The sequence below is a fragment of the Nelumbo nucifera genome, chromosome 4 (genome assembly GCF_055504915.1).
Source record: "Nelumbo nucifera cultivar China Antique chromosome 4, China Antique-T2T, whole genome shotgun sequence".
In the NCBI taxonomy this organism is placed as follows: domain Eukaryota; kingdom Viridiplantae; phylum Streptophyta; class Magnoliopsida; order Proteales; family Nelumbonaceae; genus Nelumbo; species Nelumbo nucifera.
The window spans coordinates 46,671,695-46,692,730 of record NC_142652.1 but is presented as its reverse complement, the minus strand read 5'-3'; the positions used below and the strand labels follow the sequence as shown (position 1 = coordinate 46,692,730).

Genomic DNA, 21,036 nt, shown 5'->3' with positions numbered 1-21,036 from the left:
AGAGAAAGGTGGAGAGACGGGGAATTGAAGGATGGAGGACCTATTATTGGGTTTTCTTCGCCACCTCTGGTTATCATTTACTAGGCAAAGAAGATGAGTAGTGTTTTGGGTATTTTGGTAATTTTATATTTAAGTTGATAGATATAAGGGAAAGGAAGGTATTTTCAAAAAATAAATGTATTATATAATCATTTTTCAACTGAAATGATGATGGAAGGCAGTTAACTGTATGTTTTTTTTATAATTATAGAGGAGGATTTTATTAAAGTGAAAACATAAGGGAGGTTTTTATGATTGTTAGAAAACTCAAGGGAGGTTTTTATGTTTTATCTAAAAATCAATAAAACGGATTAAAGAGAAAAGTAAGACCAGTAGATCTGACAAGAGTTAACTGGAAGAATGATTTAAGTAAGATTATGAAAGAAAAAAAATAAATAACTAAATTCTACATAAATAAAATACGTGATAAGAAGGTTGGTGTTTTTATCAACAAATTGGAAACAAACATTTACCAGATTCTCATAACATAATGCCTTCTTAATAAGGTTTAAATTGGCACACGAATCACCAGTATCCACTTGCAAAGAATACCAAACATGGCTGGCGTTTGTAACATTCATCAGGAACACTGCCACAAAAGAACTACCAATGCATTTAGTTCCAATGCTCCAAGGAACACCAAGCCTAGCTTTGACGTACCCAGTGGCACCTTTTCCAGCATCACTAACAACCGCTAAACAAGAAACTGATAAACCTGACGTCAATTCTGAGACATTTGCAGGCACTGAAGTAGAGAAAAGAATCATATCACCGATTACAGGGACATAAAGCCTTTTCTCAGACCCTGAGACAGAACAATAAAATCCCAGTTCACTACCGTATTGCAATTCCCAAACATCATTTTCTTCCTTAAAATGTATGCCCACATAAGGAGCACTAGCAATAGCAACCAAACATGAGCACAACTCTGCTCTTGTCTCCTCAACCAGGGGATAATGAAACGACTCTAGATAATGACTTATGGATGAAAATCTTGTTGGAATTTCTTTCACCTACAAAATCAAGATAAGTATTAGATATATGGATCATCAAATCAATCAACCAGAAGCATTACTACAAGGAATATTGATAATGTGGCAAAGAGAAGTGAATACAAGTAAATTCAAGAAAAGAAACAAGGTGAACTCAACTATATTCAGTACCATACCCATTCTTAATTTGTGAGCCCATAAATCATTTCTTACTACTTCAACCCATGTCCTTTTTTGGTCTTCCCCTAGCTCTTCTAGCCCCTTCATCTTCTAACATATCACTTCTTTTACGAGTGCTGTAGATGGTCTTCTTTCCAGGTCACCAAGCCATCTTAATCTACTTTCACTCATATTATCACCTAAAGAGGTATGCTACTTTCCATTAAAAATGTTTATTTCTGTTCCACTCTTTTCTAGTTTTTCCACTGATCCATCTCAATATACATATCTAAGGACAAGCAACCAAAGCATGGCGTAGTGGTGGATTTGTTGCCTTCTAACCTAAATACAAACTTCAAATTTCTCACATGTAGTTTATATCAATGTTTTCAACCCATAGTTGAACCGGATGGTCAGCTTAATTAACTTGTCATCCAACTAGATTCTTGGGTATGTTTTACCCAACTGCTAACCCAATTACTTGACCAGTTGAACCGCTAACCAATCTGACCCCATAAATGACCCAACCAGTTAATCAAATTGACATGGTCATGGGGAAATGGGTTAGATACTAATTCTCTTCTTTTTCTAATACTTTCATATTCCATTCTATCATCATTAAAAAAATAGTTATTATTTATCACATGTTCTCCTTCATAAGAAGAAAATATAATATAAACTATTAGAAATGTGCCCAATTTTTTTAAAAGTTTACAACTTATCGATAATTTTTTGTACTTTATCCCTTTTTAAATTTTTATTATTTAATTATGCTGTCACAAGTTTTCCCATTCAATATAGATGGTAAAACCGCTGACCTCCCACCAGGACCAAAAATAATGATCTCATTTTAGGGTTTGTTTTAAAAATATCCATTCTTGTACCATTAAAATTTTGAGATAGAGTTTAATTGGTAGAATTTAGTAGTAAGAAATAAAAAGGCTTTGAACAGATAATAAGATAGAAATGAAGTCAAAACATAAAATAAAGGAGCTAATGAAGAGAGGTCAAATTCAAAAATAGGGGTAGTTCAATCAAGGAAAAGTCAAGAAACACTCAAGGTAACTAAAGAGGTCACGTCGATTATAAAAAAGAATGATGTACATAAATACATACATCAAAATGAGTATGGAGTGGTGCAGTCAATTGAGTCCTTGAAGAAGGCCCACTCTAACAGGTCCAAAGCATATTGCAATTATCCACCCATTAAAATCCCTAAATGCACCTCCCATATTTGACGTTCTTGGATTCCCAAATGATAACCATCATATTCATGCTAGAGTATTAGGAGGAGGAAACAAAGACATATGTATGGCACTTTCCACGCTTCAAGTAATGGATAACAAAGGGATCTTTTCCATCCTCTATAGGTGGAGTCCACCTACACCTAAAAAAAGAAAAAGAAAATAGGAAAACAACTCCCAAATGAAAGGGACAAAAACCAAAGGAAATTAGTAAGTGATAGAGGTAAGAGGACTTACCTAAATATCACTGCAAAAGACAAATTATACTATTAGGACTAGAAGCATCAAGAAAAATGTCATCTACAGAAATCACAAGGTCTACTGAAAGTGAAGATTCATGTTCCCTCGAACTATTTTCAATCCTAAGTCCCAAGTCAAACCAGCATAAGAGAAATAGGTGTAATGAAATACTTTTGGCTACTATATGACAAAGTTACTATGAATCCAAAAGGGAACACCAGAACCACTTCCCCAATAAAGGGCCATCCCTAAGAACCAGCCTCCCTAGCCTAAATCCTCCCTCCTCTTACCTCTTACAAACCGTAAGACAAAGTGGCCTGTGTGACAAACCTTTTGGTCTTGTGATCACATTTTCTCATCCTTAGTGAGGCCACATTCTCAAGTAATGTTGAAAAGTGCCACTCTTCTCCATATCAATTCTCTCTAGTTACTTCTAGTTATTCCTCTCCACTTTATATCTCGTTCTTTTTTAATGAAATACCAGCACAAAAACATATTCACAGCTCTTTAGAATTCTAAAGCATCAGTAGCAAGGTTGCCTCAATGTTTTGCACCAAAACTACAACAGCTACAAAAACTTGAAATATTTTGATCATCTAGTGGATGGGCATAGGCATAATGAATTTTATTTATTTCAAAGATCCCAAGTGGCCACATCTTGTCTGAACTAAGGGGCTTTTTTATAACAGTTGAAGTAGCTGAACTGAATAGCTAATTGCATTGTCTTTTAGTGGAAAAATAATAAAATGATAAACCATATAACCCATCAAGCTGTTTCTCCATTCTTTTCATTTATATTTATAGTTATGTGATTGCTTGGAACATGGGCTTTCAAATATTCTACTGTTATAACTAAAGTTTTTTGTTTTTATGAAATAAGAGTTAACTTGCTGTTATAACTAAAGTTGGTCTAGATTTATCAATTAATCTTTCTTTTACTAATGGTGCCACTATATTAATTTAGGTTGAGTCACACAGGTTAACATAGATAGAGGTCTAGCCAATTGGGAGACTGCTATTCTCTCCAATCGGCAATCTCTTTTCTCCTCCAATGTATAGTTCATAGTGCATACAATCAATAAAGAGCAAAGTACAATCACATCCCACCACCCTTTTCACATATGAGCCCAAAAGGGCCAAAACATTTGCTGTCTATTACCCCTTGTTTAGCCAAGCAGATTGTAGATCCATGTGCCCATCTGATTTGTATTTGCTTATCTTTTGAGAGCATTGGAACGGTCTATCTCTGAATTTCTACACCGCATTCTTTTCCTTGAATAACCATCCAACTACCACTTTCAAATCACCTTCAATCATCAACCTTTCAACCCCATTGCTTTAGCCTTTTAAACCCCAAAAACTACTGCCAAAAGTTCTTCCCTAATTAAACCACCTACTTGTATTGGACCTGAATACATCGAGATGTGATTCAAACCAATAAAATTAGCAGAATATTTTAGATTAAAGCAAAAGAAAGTAAGGAGAAGAAGAAGACAACAAGACGAAGAAGGAAGATTGGAGAAGAAAGGAGAAGGAAAGAAGGAGTTCGATAATCTCCTCCTTCTCCCACTAATCTTTTAATAAACTTGCTTAAGTTACATAATTTAGAAGTTTGCCCTTAAGTAGGCATCCACATCAGCACTATACTTACAAACATAAACAAGAGCTAAAGGCCCCTCCTCCTTCTCCCACTAATCTTTTAATAAACTAGCTTAAGTTACATGATTTAGAAGTTTGCCCTTAAGTAGGTGTCCACATCAGCACTATACTTACAAACATAAACAAGAGCTAAAGGCCCATAAAGAAAAGGCCCAGTAAGAAAACAAAACAAGAAAGACACTAATGGGCTAGGGCCCATTCGACCCAGCCTCTCTACACTCCCCCTTAAGCTAAGCATAGATATCCATCATGCCCAGCTTACTTATATAATGAACCAGCTTTCATTTAGGAACACCTTTTGTCAAAACATCGGCCAATTGTCTTCAGAAACAACAAATGGTAGATAAACTTCTCCTGAGGCAACTCTCTCTCATATAAAATGCCTGTCAACTTCAATGTGCTTAGTTTTGTCATGTTGAACAGGATTATGTGCAATTTTGTAACAGCCTTATTGCCACAATATAACATCATTGGCTTCTCACAATCTATACCAAATTCTTATAAAAGTGATCTCAACCACAAAAGTCCAGAAACTCCATGTGCCATTGTCTTGTCCTCCGCTTCAGCTAAGGAACAGACTCTACAAATGTGACATCTCTAGAAACAAAGTGTGTGCCACGAACCGGATCAAAATAGCAATACCCCTTCAGTGTGGAGGCATATCCCAAAAAGACACACTTGTGTGCTTTAGGCTCAAACTTGTCTTTGATGACTGTGAACATGAACATAGCAAGTGCACCCAAACATCCTGAGTAGAAGAGAGAAGAGATCTTCATTTGGGAAAAGCAAGCTAAAGGGAGTTTCAAACCCCAGAACCCGAGAAGGCATTTGGTTTATCAAGTATGTAGTTGTAAGGACAACATCACCCCAAAACTTAACAAGAACATGGGAAGCAAAAAGGAGGCTCCTCGCAACCTCAACCGCATGTCTGTTTTTCCTTTCCGCCACACCATTTTGTTGAAGTTGTAGGAACAGGAACTCTGATGAATAACTCCAAAGTTATCAAAGTAGGAGGAAAGTCTCTTCTCAAAATATTCCTTTGCATAATCAAATCGGAATATTTTGATCCAAGTTTTAAACTGGGTAAGTATAAGTTCATGAGTTTTTGTACAAAATTTAGTACTTCATCTCGGGAATTAATAAGGTAAATCCAGGTGTAACGAGTGAAATCATCAATGAAAAGAATGAAATATTTGTAATCCCCCATAGCAAGTAAATGATATTTCCCCACACATTAGAGTGCACAATATGGAAAAGGAGAAATAAATCTTTTATTACTCACTAAAAAAGATTGTCTACAATGTTTTGCAAGTTCACATGACTCACAATGAAAACTCGATAGGGATATTCCCTTAAACATTTCTGGAAACAAATGACTCAAAACTGAAAAAGACAAATGACCAAATCTAAAATGACATATCATGACTCTATTAACTGACCCTGATAAAACAGACTCCAAAGCTACTCCAATAGGTAATCCAGGACTTTGATTAGAGACATCCAACAAATATATCCCATTCGCCTCATGGCCGCTCCCAATCGTCCTCTAAGACTTCAGGTCCTGAAAAACACAATAAGTAAGAAAGAAGGTTATGTTGCAATTCATTGATTTTGTTAAACTACTAACAGATAAAAGGTTAGTGTTAACTTTGGGAACATGAATTGTAGAGGATAATACAAGCGAGTCAGAGGCTTTAATATTCCCATTGCCAGAGATGGGAGCAAGAGACCCATTGGTAAGAGAAATCTTCTCTCTACCCGAGAGCAGTTGGTATGAACAAAAAAGGTTGGGTATGCTAGTCATATGGTCTAATGCACCAAAATCTATGATCTAAGGAATTCTACGATTACCTAAGGCTGAAGCATGATTTGCAGAAGCACGAATACTTGAATGGGCAAAAGCGGATGTAGAGGGGGTGCCTAAGGAGGAAGATGCAACAGTAGACTCCAAGTGGTTTATCAACTTCCCATATCTCTCAAATTCTGCCTTCACTACTGCCAACTGATCCGCAGCAAAATTTTCTTGACATTCAGATACTGTAGCAACATTTGCATTCTTGCGCTTTCCAAACTGACCACCCTACTTAAAGTTGTTCTGAAACCTCTCAGAAAAAAGATCTGGATGAAACTTCCAACAAGAATCCTTTGTTTCGGCTTCTTGCAATATTCACATATCACCTCCTTTTTTTCATTTAGCCCCTTTGGTTTTATTCTAGCATGTGCAAAATGTTCTGTAAGAGGTGGAATCTGTAGTTGTACCTGTCACCTGCTCTCTCTTCACTACTCACCATGGAGTATGCCTGAACAAGTGACATTTTGGCCAGGATATTCTTCCTTGTAATATCATTCAGGATTGAATTTTTGCATATTTGTAATCCCCCAACTCAAACACCCTGTTTCTTTCCACAAATTTCCTTAAAGTTTTTGCATCTTTGGTGTTTTCCCATACAAATGCTTCCAATAACATCTATCTCCTTCCATAGTGACTTCAACATCGAATAATAGACAGCCACACTCTTCTCCACCTGTTTTAAATTTTTCACATCACTCTTCAGTTTGTAGGCCCTTGCAACATTTAATTTCTGAGAGTATGTCTCTATCACACTATCCCAAATCTCCTTGGCTGAAGTCATCCACAGATAGTGTCGACTTATGTGGGACTGCATAGAATTTACCAACCACCCAATAAATGTGTAGTTATCCTACATCCATTTCTCATATGTAGGATCAGTCTCATCCGGCATCACCTTACTACCCGTTAGAAACCCAAGTTTACCTCTACTACCAACATGGATCTTAATAGATTCTGCCCAAGCAAGGTAATTTGTTCTGTCAAGTTTAATTGTAGTCATTGCTATCAGAATGGAATCTATAGGACCAACCCCTGACACCGGGATCTGCTTCACCTCACTTCCAGATTGCTCCATCAATCAAACGAAAATCAAAAAACAATGTTTTCAACCTTTATAAACCTAACTAAGGTCAGTCAAGCACTCAAAAGTCCCAGAACTGGGGTTTCACCATACCTGGCCTCCGGGAAGAAAGAGAAAAGAGTTAGCCACTCAAACCAGAGCTATCCAAACCACTTCCAACTACAGCCGCCCACTTTTGGAGATAAAAAGGAACCCTCTAAGCCTTGAGTGCCACTCCCAAACAACCTCTTCAAACCCGTAACTGGAAAATCTCTAGTTGGGGAGGGTTTTGGGAAAAAATCTACAGTCCCACATTCTTGGCAATCTTCGGCCAAATTCCGACTCTCCAAACCGTCTACCAACTATGCAAACAATATCTCTGAATTATCAGCAGTTTATCTCCCCATACACCTTTCGATTAGAAAAAATAGTGTATGGGAAAAAAAAAGAAAAAAAAAGGGAAAAGCGGAAAGGAGACCCTCTCTAATACCAAGAGGTGATTCAAACCAATAAAATTAGTAGAGTATTTTAGATTAAAGCAAAAGAAAGTAAGAAAGAAGACAACAAGAAGAACATAGAAAGAAAGGAGTAGTTCGATAATCTACTCTTTCTCCCACTAATCTTTTAATAAACTTGCTTTAAGTTACATAATTTACAAGATTGCCCTTAAGTAGGCGTCCACATCAGCACTATACTTAGAAAACATAAACAAGAGCTAAAGGCCCATAAAGAAAAGACCCAATAAGAAAACATAACAAGAAAGAACTAATAAGAAAGACACTAATGGGCTAGGGCCCATTTGGCCTAGTCTCTCTACACATCACACATATAGCTCCATTCTCATCCCTTATCACTCCCCCAATTCCAAAAGGCCTAGGGTTATTTTTGGTTTGTTAGACAAGTACCCTGCTATTGCCCTCCAATTTCTAATGATGTCTTCCATAGTGAAATACAAGAAAAGTTCCAAAGCCTTCACCCAATATACTACTCAAAGTGATGGTTTTGATTTATGTTTCCTTGCTTCTCTCTTTCTCCTCAAAATATCTTGCATTCTTCTCCTCCCAAAGAGTCCAATCACCGCTGCCCTTCCACATGATTCTACCCCTTAATTTTGAGCACCTCATCACAAACGTGTAAAGCAATCTGTCCAAACTAGCAGGGGTTCCAACTTCAACGAAAGGGTAAAAAAACAGTTAAAGTACTTGACATTCGAGAATAAGAAGAGAAGGAGAAGGAAGAAGAGGAGTTTGTCGAAGAAATCAGGTTTTTTACTATTTACTCCTGAAGAGCTTTCTTAACATTTTAAGAAAATTACAAATGGTCCCTTGAATAGGCACCCAAATACAAAAAAAGGGCAAAAGGACATAAATGCCCTTACATTCTCAACACTCCCCCTCAAGCTGAGCATAGATATTTGTCATGCCCAACTTGTTCAAATTGTTGTCAAGCTTTGATTTGGAGACACCTTTAGTAAGACGATCAGCCAATTGATCTTCAGACCTCCCAAAAGGTAAACAAATCTCTCCACTGGCAACTCTTTCTCTAATGAAATGTTGATCAACCTCTATTTGCTTTGTACAACCATGTTGAACAGGATTGTGGGCTATGTTTATGGCTGCTTGATTATCACAATATAATATCATTGGAGTATCAATCTGCACTCCCATTTCTGTCAACAAGTTCTTCAGCCATAACAATTCAGAAACTCCATGAGCCTATTAGACAGTGTATGCCCTTAGCTCCAATCAGCATGATGTACATTATGGCATTTACTGATAAATGAATAAAATACATATTCGATTCATGTTATTATGGTGTTTTCTGTGTGATACCCATAAACTGGACACACATGAGACTCGTATTAGTTTAGAATCTTCACAGCCGTTGGATTGATATGGGGAGATTCATCCTGCCAAGGCTGACAAAAGACAAATGACCCTTAAACATACTTGGAAATAAATGACTCAAAGCAGAAAAAGACATGATAAAACTGAAAGTGACATAACATGACTTTGTCAACAGACTCTAACAAGACTGACTCCAAGGCAACTCCATGAGGTGGTCCAAGAGCACTATCAGGTGTGTCCAGCAAGTATATTACGTTCACCTCATGGCCACTCCCAATCATCCTTTAAGACTGTAGCTTCACAATGAGTGGGAAAAAAGGTTATGCCACAGTTCATGGATTTAGTTCAGCTACTAACAAATAAAATATTTGTATTAAGTTTCGGGACATGAAGGACTGAGGATAACTAAAGGGTGTCAGAGGTCTTTATATATCCTTTGCCAGAAATGGGAGAAAGAAACCCATCAGCAAAGGATATTTTCTCTTTACCAGAGAGAAGGTGGTATGAACTGAAAAGGTTAGACAAGCTGGTCATATGGTTTGATGCACTAGAATCAATGATCCAACGAATTTTATGATTACCTGAAACTGAAGCATGGTTTGCAGAAGCAAGAATACCCAAGTGAGCAAATACTGATGATGATGAAGCGTTGCCTGAAGAGTAAGATGTAGAAATAATAGCCCCCAAGTGATTTAACAGCCTTTCATACATTTCAAATTCTGCCTTCACTGTTGCCAACTGTTCAATGGTTAACTTCTCTTCACTCTCCTTACTTCCTCCTTCTGGTACTATGGCAATATTAGCTGTCTTAGGCTTTCCTGTCTAACTGCCCTTCTTAAATCGTTGTTATTCTTAAACTAGTAAGGAAGATCATGATGAAGCTTCCAGCATCTATCATTCGTATGCCTCGGTTTCTTGCCATATTCACATACCTGCTCCTTCATCTCAGTTGAACCCTTCGGCTTTATTCCAACATGTGCAAAGTGTTCCATAGGTGGACTCTGTAACTGAACCTGCTGCCTACTCTCCTCACTGCTCACCATAGCATATGCCTAGGCAAGACTAACCTCATCTTTGGCCAGAATATTTTGCCTAATGATGTCAAACTCTGGGTTGAGTCCAGTAAGAAATTCAAAAACCCTGTTTCTTTCCACCAACTTACTAAACATTTATGCATCATTGTTACTCACCCATACAACAGTCCCCATAACCTCAATTTCCTGTCATAAGGATTTCAATGTAGAATAGTAGATTGCCACACTCTTCTCCCCCTGTCTTAGGTTCTTCAAATCACATTTCAGCTTGTAGACTTTAGCCACATTCAACTTCTGTGAATAAGTTTCAATAACACTGTCCCAGATCTCCTTGGATAAGGACATCCAGAGATAGTGCTGACTTACATGAGGCTGCATAGAGTTGACCAACCATCCTATGACAGTATAGTTCTCTTGCATCCATTTCTCAAATTCAGGGTCTATCTCTTCGAGTTTCACTTTACTGCCTATGAGGTACCCTAATTTTCCTCTACTATAGACATAAATCCTTATAGTTTGTGCCCAAGCAAGATAATTTGTCCCATCTAGCTTAATTGTGGTCACACCAGTCAAAACGGAATCTACTGAGCCAAGCCCAAAAACCGGCACCTGCTTGAACTCACGTCTGTACTGCTCCATTAATCAAACAAAAAATCAAATAACCATAAATTTGGTATTTATAAACTTACTTGAAGTCAAACCAGTACCTAGATGCTTGAAAACTAGGGTTTCACTACACCTGGCTACTGGAGAGAAAGAAAGAAGATGCAGCCCCTCCTACCAGAGCTTCCCAATCTCTTCCAAACCGGAACCACCCTCTTTTAGAAGTCAAAAGACACCTCCCAAGCATAGAGCGCCACACCCAAAGATTCACTTTTACTTGTAACTTCGAAAATCTCTAATCGGCTAGGGTTTTGGGCAGAAACAGCACAGCACCACTTCTTGGCAATATCCGACTAGATTTAAACTATCCAAACCCTCTACCACCTAGGCAAAAGATCCTCTGAACTAAAGAGAACCCATCTCTCCATACACTCTCTTAATTGAAGGATGTATGGGAAAAGACAAAGAAGAAAAGAAGGAAGAAAGAAGCTTGATCTGATACCAAGATGTGAATCAATCCTCTAAAACTGTTGTAAACTTGGAAAAAATAGAGAGGAAAAGGAAGAAAAGAAGAGAACAGCAGTACAAGAGAAAGAAGATGGAGAAAAGAGGAGGAAGAAGAAGAAGAGTCTGAATGTCTCCTCCCTCCCTTCTCTAGTCCTTTTACTAAACTTCAATATTAACATAATTACAAGTATACCCTTAAGTGGGCGGACAGCTAGACAGTAACATAAGGAGAACTAGCAAAAAGAAATAGCAGGCCCATTAGCTAACAGATAAACATACTACTAGAAAAGATACTAGGGCCCTTTAGGCCCAGTCTCTTTACAGATTTTTTAAGATAAACTACCATTAGGATTGAAAGACTACGCATGGCCGTCCCCAATACATTCATCAAGGACCATCCCACCCAACAGTTTCGAAAGATTAGACACAAGAGATTTTAGAATCTCTAAAATCCATCCTTAAACCTAGGTCCAATTCAGCCCAGAGGATGAAGAATGTTGAACGAAAATCAAACAAAGGTCTCTCTTTGAGGTTAGATAAAAAATATAGAGAAGGAAAGAAGACTTCCAAAGGAGACTCCCTAATCCAAATCTCTTCCCAAAATTTCGTCTTATAACAAAAGGACAAGTCATACCTAATATGATTGAGAAACAAAGGGAGAAGACCATGCATGTGGCTTTCCAGGGTGTAGAAAGAGTAGCTCTATGCATCAAACGAGCATCCCAACCAATCTCTGAGAACCCATGAATGCTAGTAACTACCTTCTGCCAAACCTTTTCATTCTCCCTAGGGTACCTCCACAACCACTGACCCAAAAGATATAGATTCTTATTACTCAAATTGTTATTAAATTTGCATGCCATATATTTTGTTTTTATCTTACATACTTTACAACCTCTTGTTTCCAAGGCATTGGCCCATAAGCTTACTTTTGCACTAAATACTCTGTTAATTTCATCAATTAAAACAATGTTGTCAACAAAAAACATGCACCATGGAACCTCCCCTGAATACGTTTAGTCAATTTATCCATGACTAATGCAAATAAATACAGGCACACAAATCCATCATATAAGAAAAATAATCCTAAAGGGTTTGATCACCTTCTTGGTGATTAAAGAAGGCCCAAATTAACTGATAATCTGATAGATCCATTTATTGTTGTTACTTTCCAAATACATCTTTCTTATTCCCATATCCATATTGATGTATCCAGGAAGATTAACCCACTATTGGTTTTTGGTTCCATAGAACTCTATAACTAAGTCTTACTTTGTACCCAATTTGATTAGATAGAGGTACCAAATTCTGGTTTTTTGTGAGTCGAGTACTTCAATTTTCCTCTAGCATTAGGGAAATTTTCAATAAATTTAGCCTAAATGTCACATACAGATAGATAGAGAGATAGAGAAGTGTTTGTTCTCTTTTTTTGTAACTTTTTTATTTTTTATTCCAAGTCATTTTTAGAGCAACCAATAGATACTCCAATTCCCCTCATTATTATCTCCTAAATTATTGATTCTTATTATTTTTTATCCTCTCCCTTCATTAGAGCCCGACCCATTTATACTCCTGATTTATAGGAACTTCTAAATCATCTCCAACAGCCCTCTATTTTCACCACTTTCCCATAAAAATAGGGCCCTAGTTAGTAAGATTTGGTTTAGCAACTAACACTTAACTTACTTTAATTAATTAAAGTAGGAAATTATTAGACAAGTTTCATTAATTAACTTACAAATTTAGTTAACCTAGAAAATGATTATATAATTCAAAAGATTAATTAAATCTTATGGGCCAATGCCTTGGAAACAAGAGAAAAGTAAGAAAGTTTTAGTTTCAAAATTAAATCTTACAATTTGATATCCATTTAGATTTCATTTCAAAAGATTAATTACTAAAGCTTATTTATTAGGTGACCAACTAATTAAACATAAACAAGAAAAAAGTATGAAAATTTTAGTTTCACAATTAAACCCATAAGCTTAATTTTGCATTTAAATCAACCCAAGCCCAACCCTAAGTCTTAAACCTCAAGCTCAAGCTTGGCCCAACTTAAGGTTAAGCCCAAGTTTACCAACCAAAGCCCACGCGAGCTTAACTCAACACTCCAATTTCCAGGTAGAATAGATTGATAATATGTAGATATGTATATTGGACATGTTACACAAAATGATAATAGCAACATCTAAGAACCTGCTATCCTACTCTTGACACAAGGTCACACAATCACAGTGGGGAATTAAACACTGTTTTAGCATTGGAACTTCAAACACTCGCCCAAAAAATGTGATTACAGTACTCTCAACATAGAATCTATGAACAGAATATCACCACGAGCCCTGTCAGCTGTCTATGCCAAATAGAGGGTCACATGTGTGTCTGTGTGCGTGTGGGTAGGTGTGTGTGTGGGGGGGGGGGGGGGGGGGGAGCTGACCTGACATGGAAGATCCCAGCAATCCATTGATGAGACACGCTCTAGCTATCAACTCTATAACCTACCATATGTTGCACATTGAAGAATAAATTTTATTTTACTTGTAGACAAAAGAAAATAGCGTGACATGAACTCCTGTTTTTGCCATCTGGCAGAGATATTTTGATAAAAATATAAAATCGGTCTCATGGAATCTCTCTCCATCTTCATATCTCTTTCATTCCCTTTTTTTTCTCCCCCAATGTCTCCCTTAAGAGTCCCATAAAACTTCCAGAAACACCTTCCAAAAGGGTAGGGATTATGCAAAAACGACAGTTCTTAACACTGCATCATCTCCATTACAGCATTAATCTTTACTTTTGCCTCAACAAAATCAGGGCAAACAAAATCAGCATCAATCTCTTTCTTTTCACTATGGCAAACCCTATAACAGGGACATTACACAAATCTATTTGGATACTTACATACAAGTCAATACTACTGATCAAATTAAAACTTCAATTTTGCATTGGGTTAACACTACAACAAAAACAGTCTAAGGTGGCGGTTTAGAGCCGGCGTTCTTTAAGTCCGCCGCCTTAGAGAGAGCTAAGGTAGCGTTCTCAAAAAGACCGCCGCTTGCAAAACTAAATTAAAGAAAAAGTATAACTGGGCAGCGGTCTTTGGCACCTGGCACGAGACTTTATTATTTTGAACCGGATTTGAGCCGGTCTAAAACCAATTATTCTATTCCGTTTTTTAGGGTTTTAGAAGACCTACGGAGGAGGGAAGATAGCAGGCCGCTCTCACAGCAATGGCGAGGATCAAGGTTCATGAGCTCAGAGGAAAGTCGAAGGCCAAGCTCTTGAATCAGTTAAACAATCTGAAAGCAGAGCTAGCGCTGCTTCGAGTAGCTAAGGTCACTGGAGGAGCACCGAACAAGCTATCCAAGATAAAGGTGATAAGGTTGTCAATTGCACAGGTTTTGACGGTGATTTCTCAGAAACAAAAAGCGGCTCTGAGAGAAGCCTACAAGAAGAAGAAATTCATGTCGCTTGATCTTCATCATTGGTTTAGAGCTCCATTCAAGCGTTGTTCAGGCATAACTGTATTTTTGAGTGTGAAACCGCTCTCTCTCTCTCTCTCTCTCTCTCTCTCTTTCACTTCTTCCTCTCCTCTCACTCTCTTCACCCTGAAACTGAATACCCTTCCCTTTTATTTTAGGGTTTAGAGCCCCCGTATGGCTTCTACATTTTAAGTTTAGGGTTTCCTATGCCTCTCCTTATTAGGGTTTATTGGATTCGTGCAGGACAAGCTTCAGCATCTGGCGGGACAGCAGCCCGATATTCTGGAGAATCTACTGCCCAAGGTCAGGAAGCGCGTCAAGGTTCTCAGAGGGATCCAGGTTTGTCTGTTTTTTTGCCACTCCGATAGTTCTGCTTCTGATTAAATAAAAATGCTTCGTAAGTTGTTTCGATTTCTAATTTTTTTATGGATTTATTTCTCACTATTGTTAATTTATTGGAGTTTATATTAATTACTCTGATTCCAGCAATATGTGAGAAAAAGGTTGGTTGGTTAGATTCATTTGATTCAATTTGTATAATTGTCTTGATTGTTACATTTTATAACATGAGATGAAAAGTTTATAGCTTTTTTCTTTTTGCATTTTATAACAACCTCTTGTTATTGTACATTTTTTATTGAACATTACGTATCGTTTTGTGGCAGAGGATTATCATATGTGTATGCATGTATGATTATTAGTTGTGTTTGTCTAGGTTAAATTGGGTAAATAATAGTTGACTAGGAAGTCTGACATTATTGTTGATATCATTAAAGTCATGTCTTTATATTCTTTTTCCTGATTGATGACCCAGAGGAGTCTTTACTGTTGTTTGTTGCTTTTCCAGGGGATCATGTTACTTTAATTTTTTCCTTTTTGGGTTTCAATGAAAAGAACCACGTAATATTTATTAAATTTTATTAAGTTTCTATAGTATAACATCCTAATCTTTGTTTGATATCTACGTTGTTGGGAAAAACAATGTTAAAGCAAGCCATATCTTGTCAAGAATAAACAGTGCTTATATTCCCTTGCTGCATGTGGAATTGTAAATTAGCCTCGTACTCTTTGGTGTAATTTTGTAGGTGAATGGCTGCACTGGAAAAATGGGAAAGGCAATTATAGAAGCAGCAGTTTCAGCAGGACTTGAGTTAGTTCCTGCATCATTTAGCAGTCCAGAGGAAGCTGGTCAAGTTGTGCAAGCAGGTGGGAAAGAGATTCAGATATATGGTCCTCCTGAAAGAGAAGGTGTTCTTGCATCACTTTTTTATGAACACACGTGGACTTTACTGTGCCTGCTGCAGTGAATGGTAAGTTTTTATGTTTCTTTCTTCTAGAAACTTGTTTACTATGAATATGTTCCTTGTACTGGTGTCAAAACAATATAGTACTGATCAGCACTAGATATTGCATAGGTTTCCTAGAAAACTTATTTTGACAGATAACAATGAGAATATACCGAGGAAAGAAGATAATATGAAGGTTATTGGTTAATTATTTTCATAAGCTTTCTCTTGGCAATTTAGCTCCTAGCAATCCATATACATATATGCTTTGTCAAGATAATTAGATAAATAGGGAAAAAATTTGACAAGCTCCTAGTGATTTGAACCTCCATTGAACATGAAGTGATACGAGTATAAAAGATACAGAGCCTAAAGAGCTAACAATAATGGTGTCAACCTATTAGATGGGATTCTTGTATCCATATCAGTGGCTTGGATATTTGAGAAATCAAGAATAATATCTTTTATGTTTAATATTCTTATTGGTATCTGTATCCAGGCATCATAGATGCTTTAGTAAATAACAAAAGAAGGAAAAAAAAGATGCATAGACACAGTAATTCTTACTTGATTTCATAGCATATTGGTATCTATTCTCATATGTCATATCATTTCATAGCATACCCATTTTGACTTATTCTTACTTGATTTCATTTGTTATACTGCAGATTACTCAGTTTTCCTTTCTCTTTCTGTAGAACAGTAATTTGGCTAATCTGAGTGGTTTACTTTAGCCATATACAATAGAATTTCGAAAACAAATTCTTCAGATTTTTGTGATTTCAGTTAGGTTGGGCTCAGGGACCACCAAAGCCCAATTTTCAAAGCATAGAAGGGTAAAATGACTAATATAACAGTGCCCATGCATGTAAAGAACTGTTGAAACTTGAAACATTTAAAAAATCTATAATACTATGAATAGATTAAAAAAATTAAGCTGGAAAATAGAAATATTCTAGCATTCAAAATAGCTGCATGTATGGTAAAGCTAGCACTGAATGGACAAACCATTTCCAAGGAACAAGAGTTAAAGTCTTCAGAGTTCAAAAGGAATAACTTTAAGTTCTTAGAATGTTTAATCTCTCAACAGTTTCACCAACCCCAGTTAAAGGTGAAAACAGGAAGATGTCTTTTTGATCAGGAAATAACACAAGTAAAATAGAAAATCATGGTCAGAAACTCAGAAAGGCAATAGATTCCCAAAAGAAAAAAAGTAGAAGCAAGGCTGACTTAAGTTGGACATAAAATAGAGTCAAAATGGTAGATATCAGAAGTTTCCTATTTTTTAGAGTTTCATCGGCAGTAAAACAAAACGGGAAGCAAAACACTATTCAAATATAGCAAAAACAACACAAAACGAATTGCAACCATTTTGGGCTGAAGTCAATTTACTCTGATCATCTGAAGTAAAACAAAATGTGAAGAAAAGCACTATTCAAATATAGCAAAAACAACACAAAATGAATTGTGACCTTTTTGGGCTCAAGTCATTTACTCTGATGGCATCAATCATCATACAACATAATTGGAACCAAAGTTGAAACTTCAAAGAGCCTCTATGTACATAGTTTTGCTTCTCTTCCATTAATTTCTCTCAACAAATTCACATGGATTAGCCCGTAACTCATACTTTAATTACACTGACCAAAAGGTAATTGGTGAAACCAGGGACCTTTCATATGAAAATGTCAGAGAAAGGTTTCTCCCAAATGCTATGTTTGGTTTGATAGAAATAATAGAGAATCAGAAAGTTGAGGAAAAGTACTTGACAAATTTTGTGCAATTCCTTAAGAAATTTGCCTCAAATTTCTATTTCTTTGATATTTTCTATCAAGCTCAAACCAAACACAGCCAAATGTTTTTACTCATAAAGGTTCACTCAAAAGAGTTCACATCTGCTGAGACTGTGGTTGCAGCACTCCCTTGCAACCCCCTCGATAAAATGAGAACACACCAGCATTTGCAATAAATTCAAGACATCACATCAACAGATTTTTTTTTCAAAATGCTGATGTGTCCGTATTACAGTGGGGATCACATGGATCCCTGGTCACAATAGATATTTTCTTGACTCAAAAGTGCAATGACTAGAATCTATCAAGATGACTTATGACATGCTTAACAATCGCATTAGTCTGAATGAGTTTACTGAGGGTTCAAAACTAAGGAATTCACATCTAGTAGACTAGTACCTTGACTAATAGATTCTATAAAGGAGAGAGACCAGAGGATGTAGTCCAGAATGATCCATCCCGTAGAAGAGAGTGACCATGTTGGGAGACTCTAGAAAGGAGAAAACAGAGGATATATACAGTTTAGATAATTGCATCCCATGGAAGAGGGTAACCGGTTCATGGATTCTATAAAGGAGAGATCCACACATCAATATCACAGAAGAGAGATGACTATGGAAATCAGATTCCTGTTTACAAGGAAACTTGGAAGTTTGATGTAAGACCAAGCCATGACCACGATGACCTCTCGTCTTTTGAGTTCGTTTTTTTTTCTTGGTAGCTACCAAACAATAGAAAAATAAGAAAAACTATTTTTATGAACAATTTGTTTCTCCAATCAAACATTTTCCACTACAAAATATTACTTGGGTAACCAACTGCAGCATAAGAAGCTGTAGAAAACCATCTCTGCATGTTAAGCATTGCTGCCTACAATGAAGAAACCAGAAAAAACACAAGTAGTTGCAATGAATTCTCATGAGCATATATAAGACTACGAGAGTTTCCACAATGCTTATCAACAGTTTATAATTTGATTAAGCAGTAGTCAAGGAAATAATTGCATTGAAAACGAAAAGAAGAAAGAGAATAGATCAAAGCAAGTAGGAATCAATCAAACCTTATCTTTCAAAAGATTCTCATTTAGGATATCTTCTATTTGCCAACTCAGTATAATATCAACAAGTTCTGCCTTCTTTTTCACCCGATCCATCTCCAGCTTTTCAATCTGACAATCCAACCGATGAGCCAGATATCAAAAGATCCTACCAAACAAACAACAGGGAAACAACACAGAAGCCATGAAACCACTTCTTCTTACTATAAAAACCCTCACATAAGATTATTAAAGCCAAAAAAGAAAAAGGATTTCTTACAAAGCGCCAAACAAAGTCGAGAAGAAGTTTCTTTAATGGTGGAAGGATGAGAAGTCGCACACAAACTCAACCGGCGTCACCAAAAACACCCAGAAAACGCATAGAGAACTTCAAACAGAAGAGGATATGCAGACTGCAATCATAGAATTCGAGATGTGGATTGAGGAAGGAACACGAAAAGGTACAACTACCGAGACTGAGGTGACCATGAGTAGACGTTGGTAGCTTTTCAACTTCCCGCTTCTTCACTCATTGTTTAAGTTGTTCCGCGCGTGCATGAAAGCCTTCGTGCACGTATCAACATTCAACAGCAACGTAGATCATAGAGTCTTTAGTCTATACACTTTGGTCGAGCCCAGAGACGACGCCTCCGCTGGATTTAGGCCACTGTATCTTCGCCACTTGTTCATCTCAATAAATAAAACCGCTGTCAATAAGTTCCATAGGTCATGTCAATCTCAATAGGCTTAAATTTCCGTTCATTTTGCTACTTATATGGCAGCTGGTCGAAACCGTGCGATTTACGGGTTTTATGAAGGAAATTTTGAAACTATTAATCGTACCTAAGTCCAGATAAATCTTTTTTTTTTTTTTGTATTTACCGTATGTTTAGTTTCGTGGGCGTTTATGTTTATTTGCACAATTTCATTTTAAATGTTTTTTGTTTTTTATTGTTTGATTGGGCATTACATTAAATGTTATTTGTTTTCTATCTCAGGTTAGCATTCATAAAAATATGTCACATTAGTATTTTGTTTCAACCCAATGGTGTTGGGTGAAATAAAAATTTGGTGTTTCTCTCAATGCCCTATTCACAAAATTCATAGTGTTTGAATGTTTATTTGATAAATAGTGAAACAGAATAGGAGTTTCATATGTAATAAACGCCAACGTCTACGTGGCCGGCCCTTTGATGTAGTAACATTTTTTAAATGAACACCCATGGAACCAAACATCACCTTATTTTATTCTACCACGATTCAAGTTTCACTACTAATTTTCAATGTTCTAGATAAATCTATATGCTAAATTTTTGTTAATTTTATTATTATATGATTCGTAATTTTTTATCAATTTTAGGTAAAAATATTTTTTATCAAAACATATTTGGTTTATAATTATTTTTTAATGAAGTTGGTTAAGGATAAATTTAGTATTCAAAAAAAAATAATGCATTACATCAATATTTTCTATTTCGAATGCTACCATAAGGAAAATACCTGCACCTTTTTTCAAAACAATATGGAGGTTTTGATAAGGCAAAAACAAATAAATTAGCATAGCTTCGTAGGATTGTCAATGTGGTTTTTATAATTCTCCCTATTTTTAAATAGAATTTAGAGTTGATTCTAAATTAATTAAACTATATTTAAGTTTAATAAATTTCTAATAATCATTATTAAATTTATTTAATTATATTACATTTTTATATTTCAACAAAATTTAAGTTCATTCATAAAAATTAATTATAAAACTAATAATTGTTAGATAGTTTTGTATTAGTTGTATATAAATCTTAAATGATATTAGTTTTAATTTATCTTATTACATTTTATTAATTTATTTGTTTTTATTATATTAATAAAAATATTTTTTGCAAATAATAATAATTAATTATTTTTATTATAGTTATTTCAAATGGAATGTAAATGGATTATAATTTTTATAATGTTTTATTCAATGTTTTTAACTCGCCATTAACTCAAACGATTAAACCATTCGAACTATAGCTCAGCCATATTTCTAATTTTGGGCTTCTTAAAACTTATTATTTTATGAGAAATCATCGATTTGGTCAAAGCTTGTTCAACATAGGAGGTTGAACCATTAACCCTTTTGATGTAGTCTTTAAGTCATCGGTTACAACATGAAATGTATTTAAAACTTCTAGAGGATATTTTGTGCTTAATTGTCTTATAGGGT

At 36.1% G+C, this 21,036-nt stretch overlaps 2 protein-coding genes across 7 annotated transcripts in view; one reads left to right on the top strand and one right to left on the bottom strand.

The window, feature by feature from the left end:
• The window catches only part of LOC104589404 (uncharacterized), an 84,339-nt gene that overhangs the window by 52,980 nt on the left and 10,323 nt on the right, over window positions 1-21,036 (bottom strand). For 4 of the 5 annotated variants that reach the window (XM_010247723.3, XM_010247722.3, XM_088903611.1 and 1 more), the window contains 3 exons: window positions 19,114-19,540; window positions 18,858-19,002; window positions 513-1,052 (listed from right to left, as the gene is read on the bottom strand). In XM_010247723.3, coding sequence (XP_010246025.1) covers window positions 513-1,052; window positions 18,858-18,950 — 633 coding nt within the window. In that variant the 5' untranslated portion in view covers window positions 18,951-19,002; window positions 19,114-19,540. Of the gene's footprint in view, window positions 1-512; window positions 1,053-5,772; window positions 5,895-18,857; window positions 19,003-19,113; window positions 19,541-21,036 lie in introns of those variants that run through there. The other variant, XM_088903612.1, reaches the window with a different exon arrangement.
• On the top strand, window positions 13,671-18,851 carry LOC104589408 (large ribosomal subunit protein uL29-like). 2 transcript variants are annotated; one of them, XM_088903613.1, is made up of 3 exons: window positions 13,671-14,770; window positions 14,962-15,057; window positions 15,804-18,851. In XM_088903613.1, exons 1-3 carry the CDS (start codon window positions 14,467-14,469, stop codon window positions 15,866-15,868), a joined length of 465 nt encoding a protein of 154 aa, XP_088759739.1. In that variant the 5' UTR covers window positions 13,671-14,466; the 3' UTR covers window positions 15,869-18,851. The 2 variants fall into 2 exon arrangements, with proteins under 2 accessions (XP_088759739.1, XP_088759740.1); XM_088903614.1 differs by having other exon boundaries at window positions 13,674-14,752.

Bases quoted from the DNA above. Each gene is read 5' to 3' on its own strand.
- LOC104589408 (XM_088903613.1), top strand. From the start codon at position 14,467: ATGGCGAGGATCAAGGTTCATGAGCTCAGAGGAAAGTCGAAGGCCAAG. The intron at 14,771-14,961 runs GTGTGAAACCGC...GGATTCGTGCAG, and splicing joins AGGCATAACTGTATTTTTGA to GACAAGCTTCAGCATCTGGC. The intron at 15,058-15,803 runs GTTTGTCTGTTT...GTAATTTTGTAG, and splicing joins AGGTTCTCAGAGGGATCCAG to GTGAATGGCTGCACTGGAAA.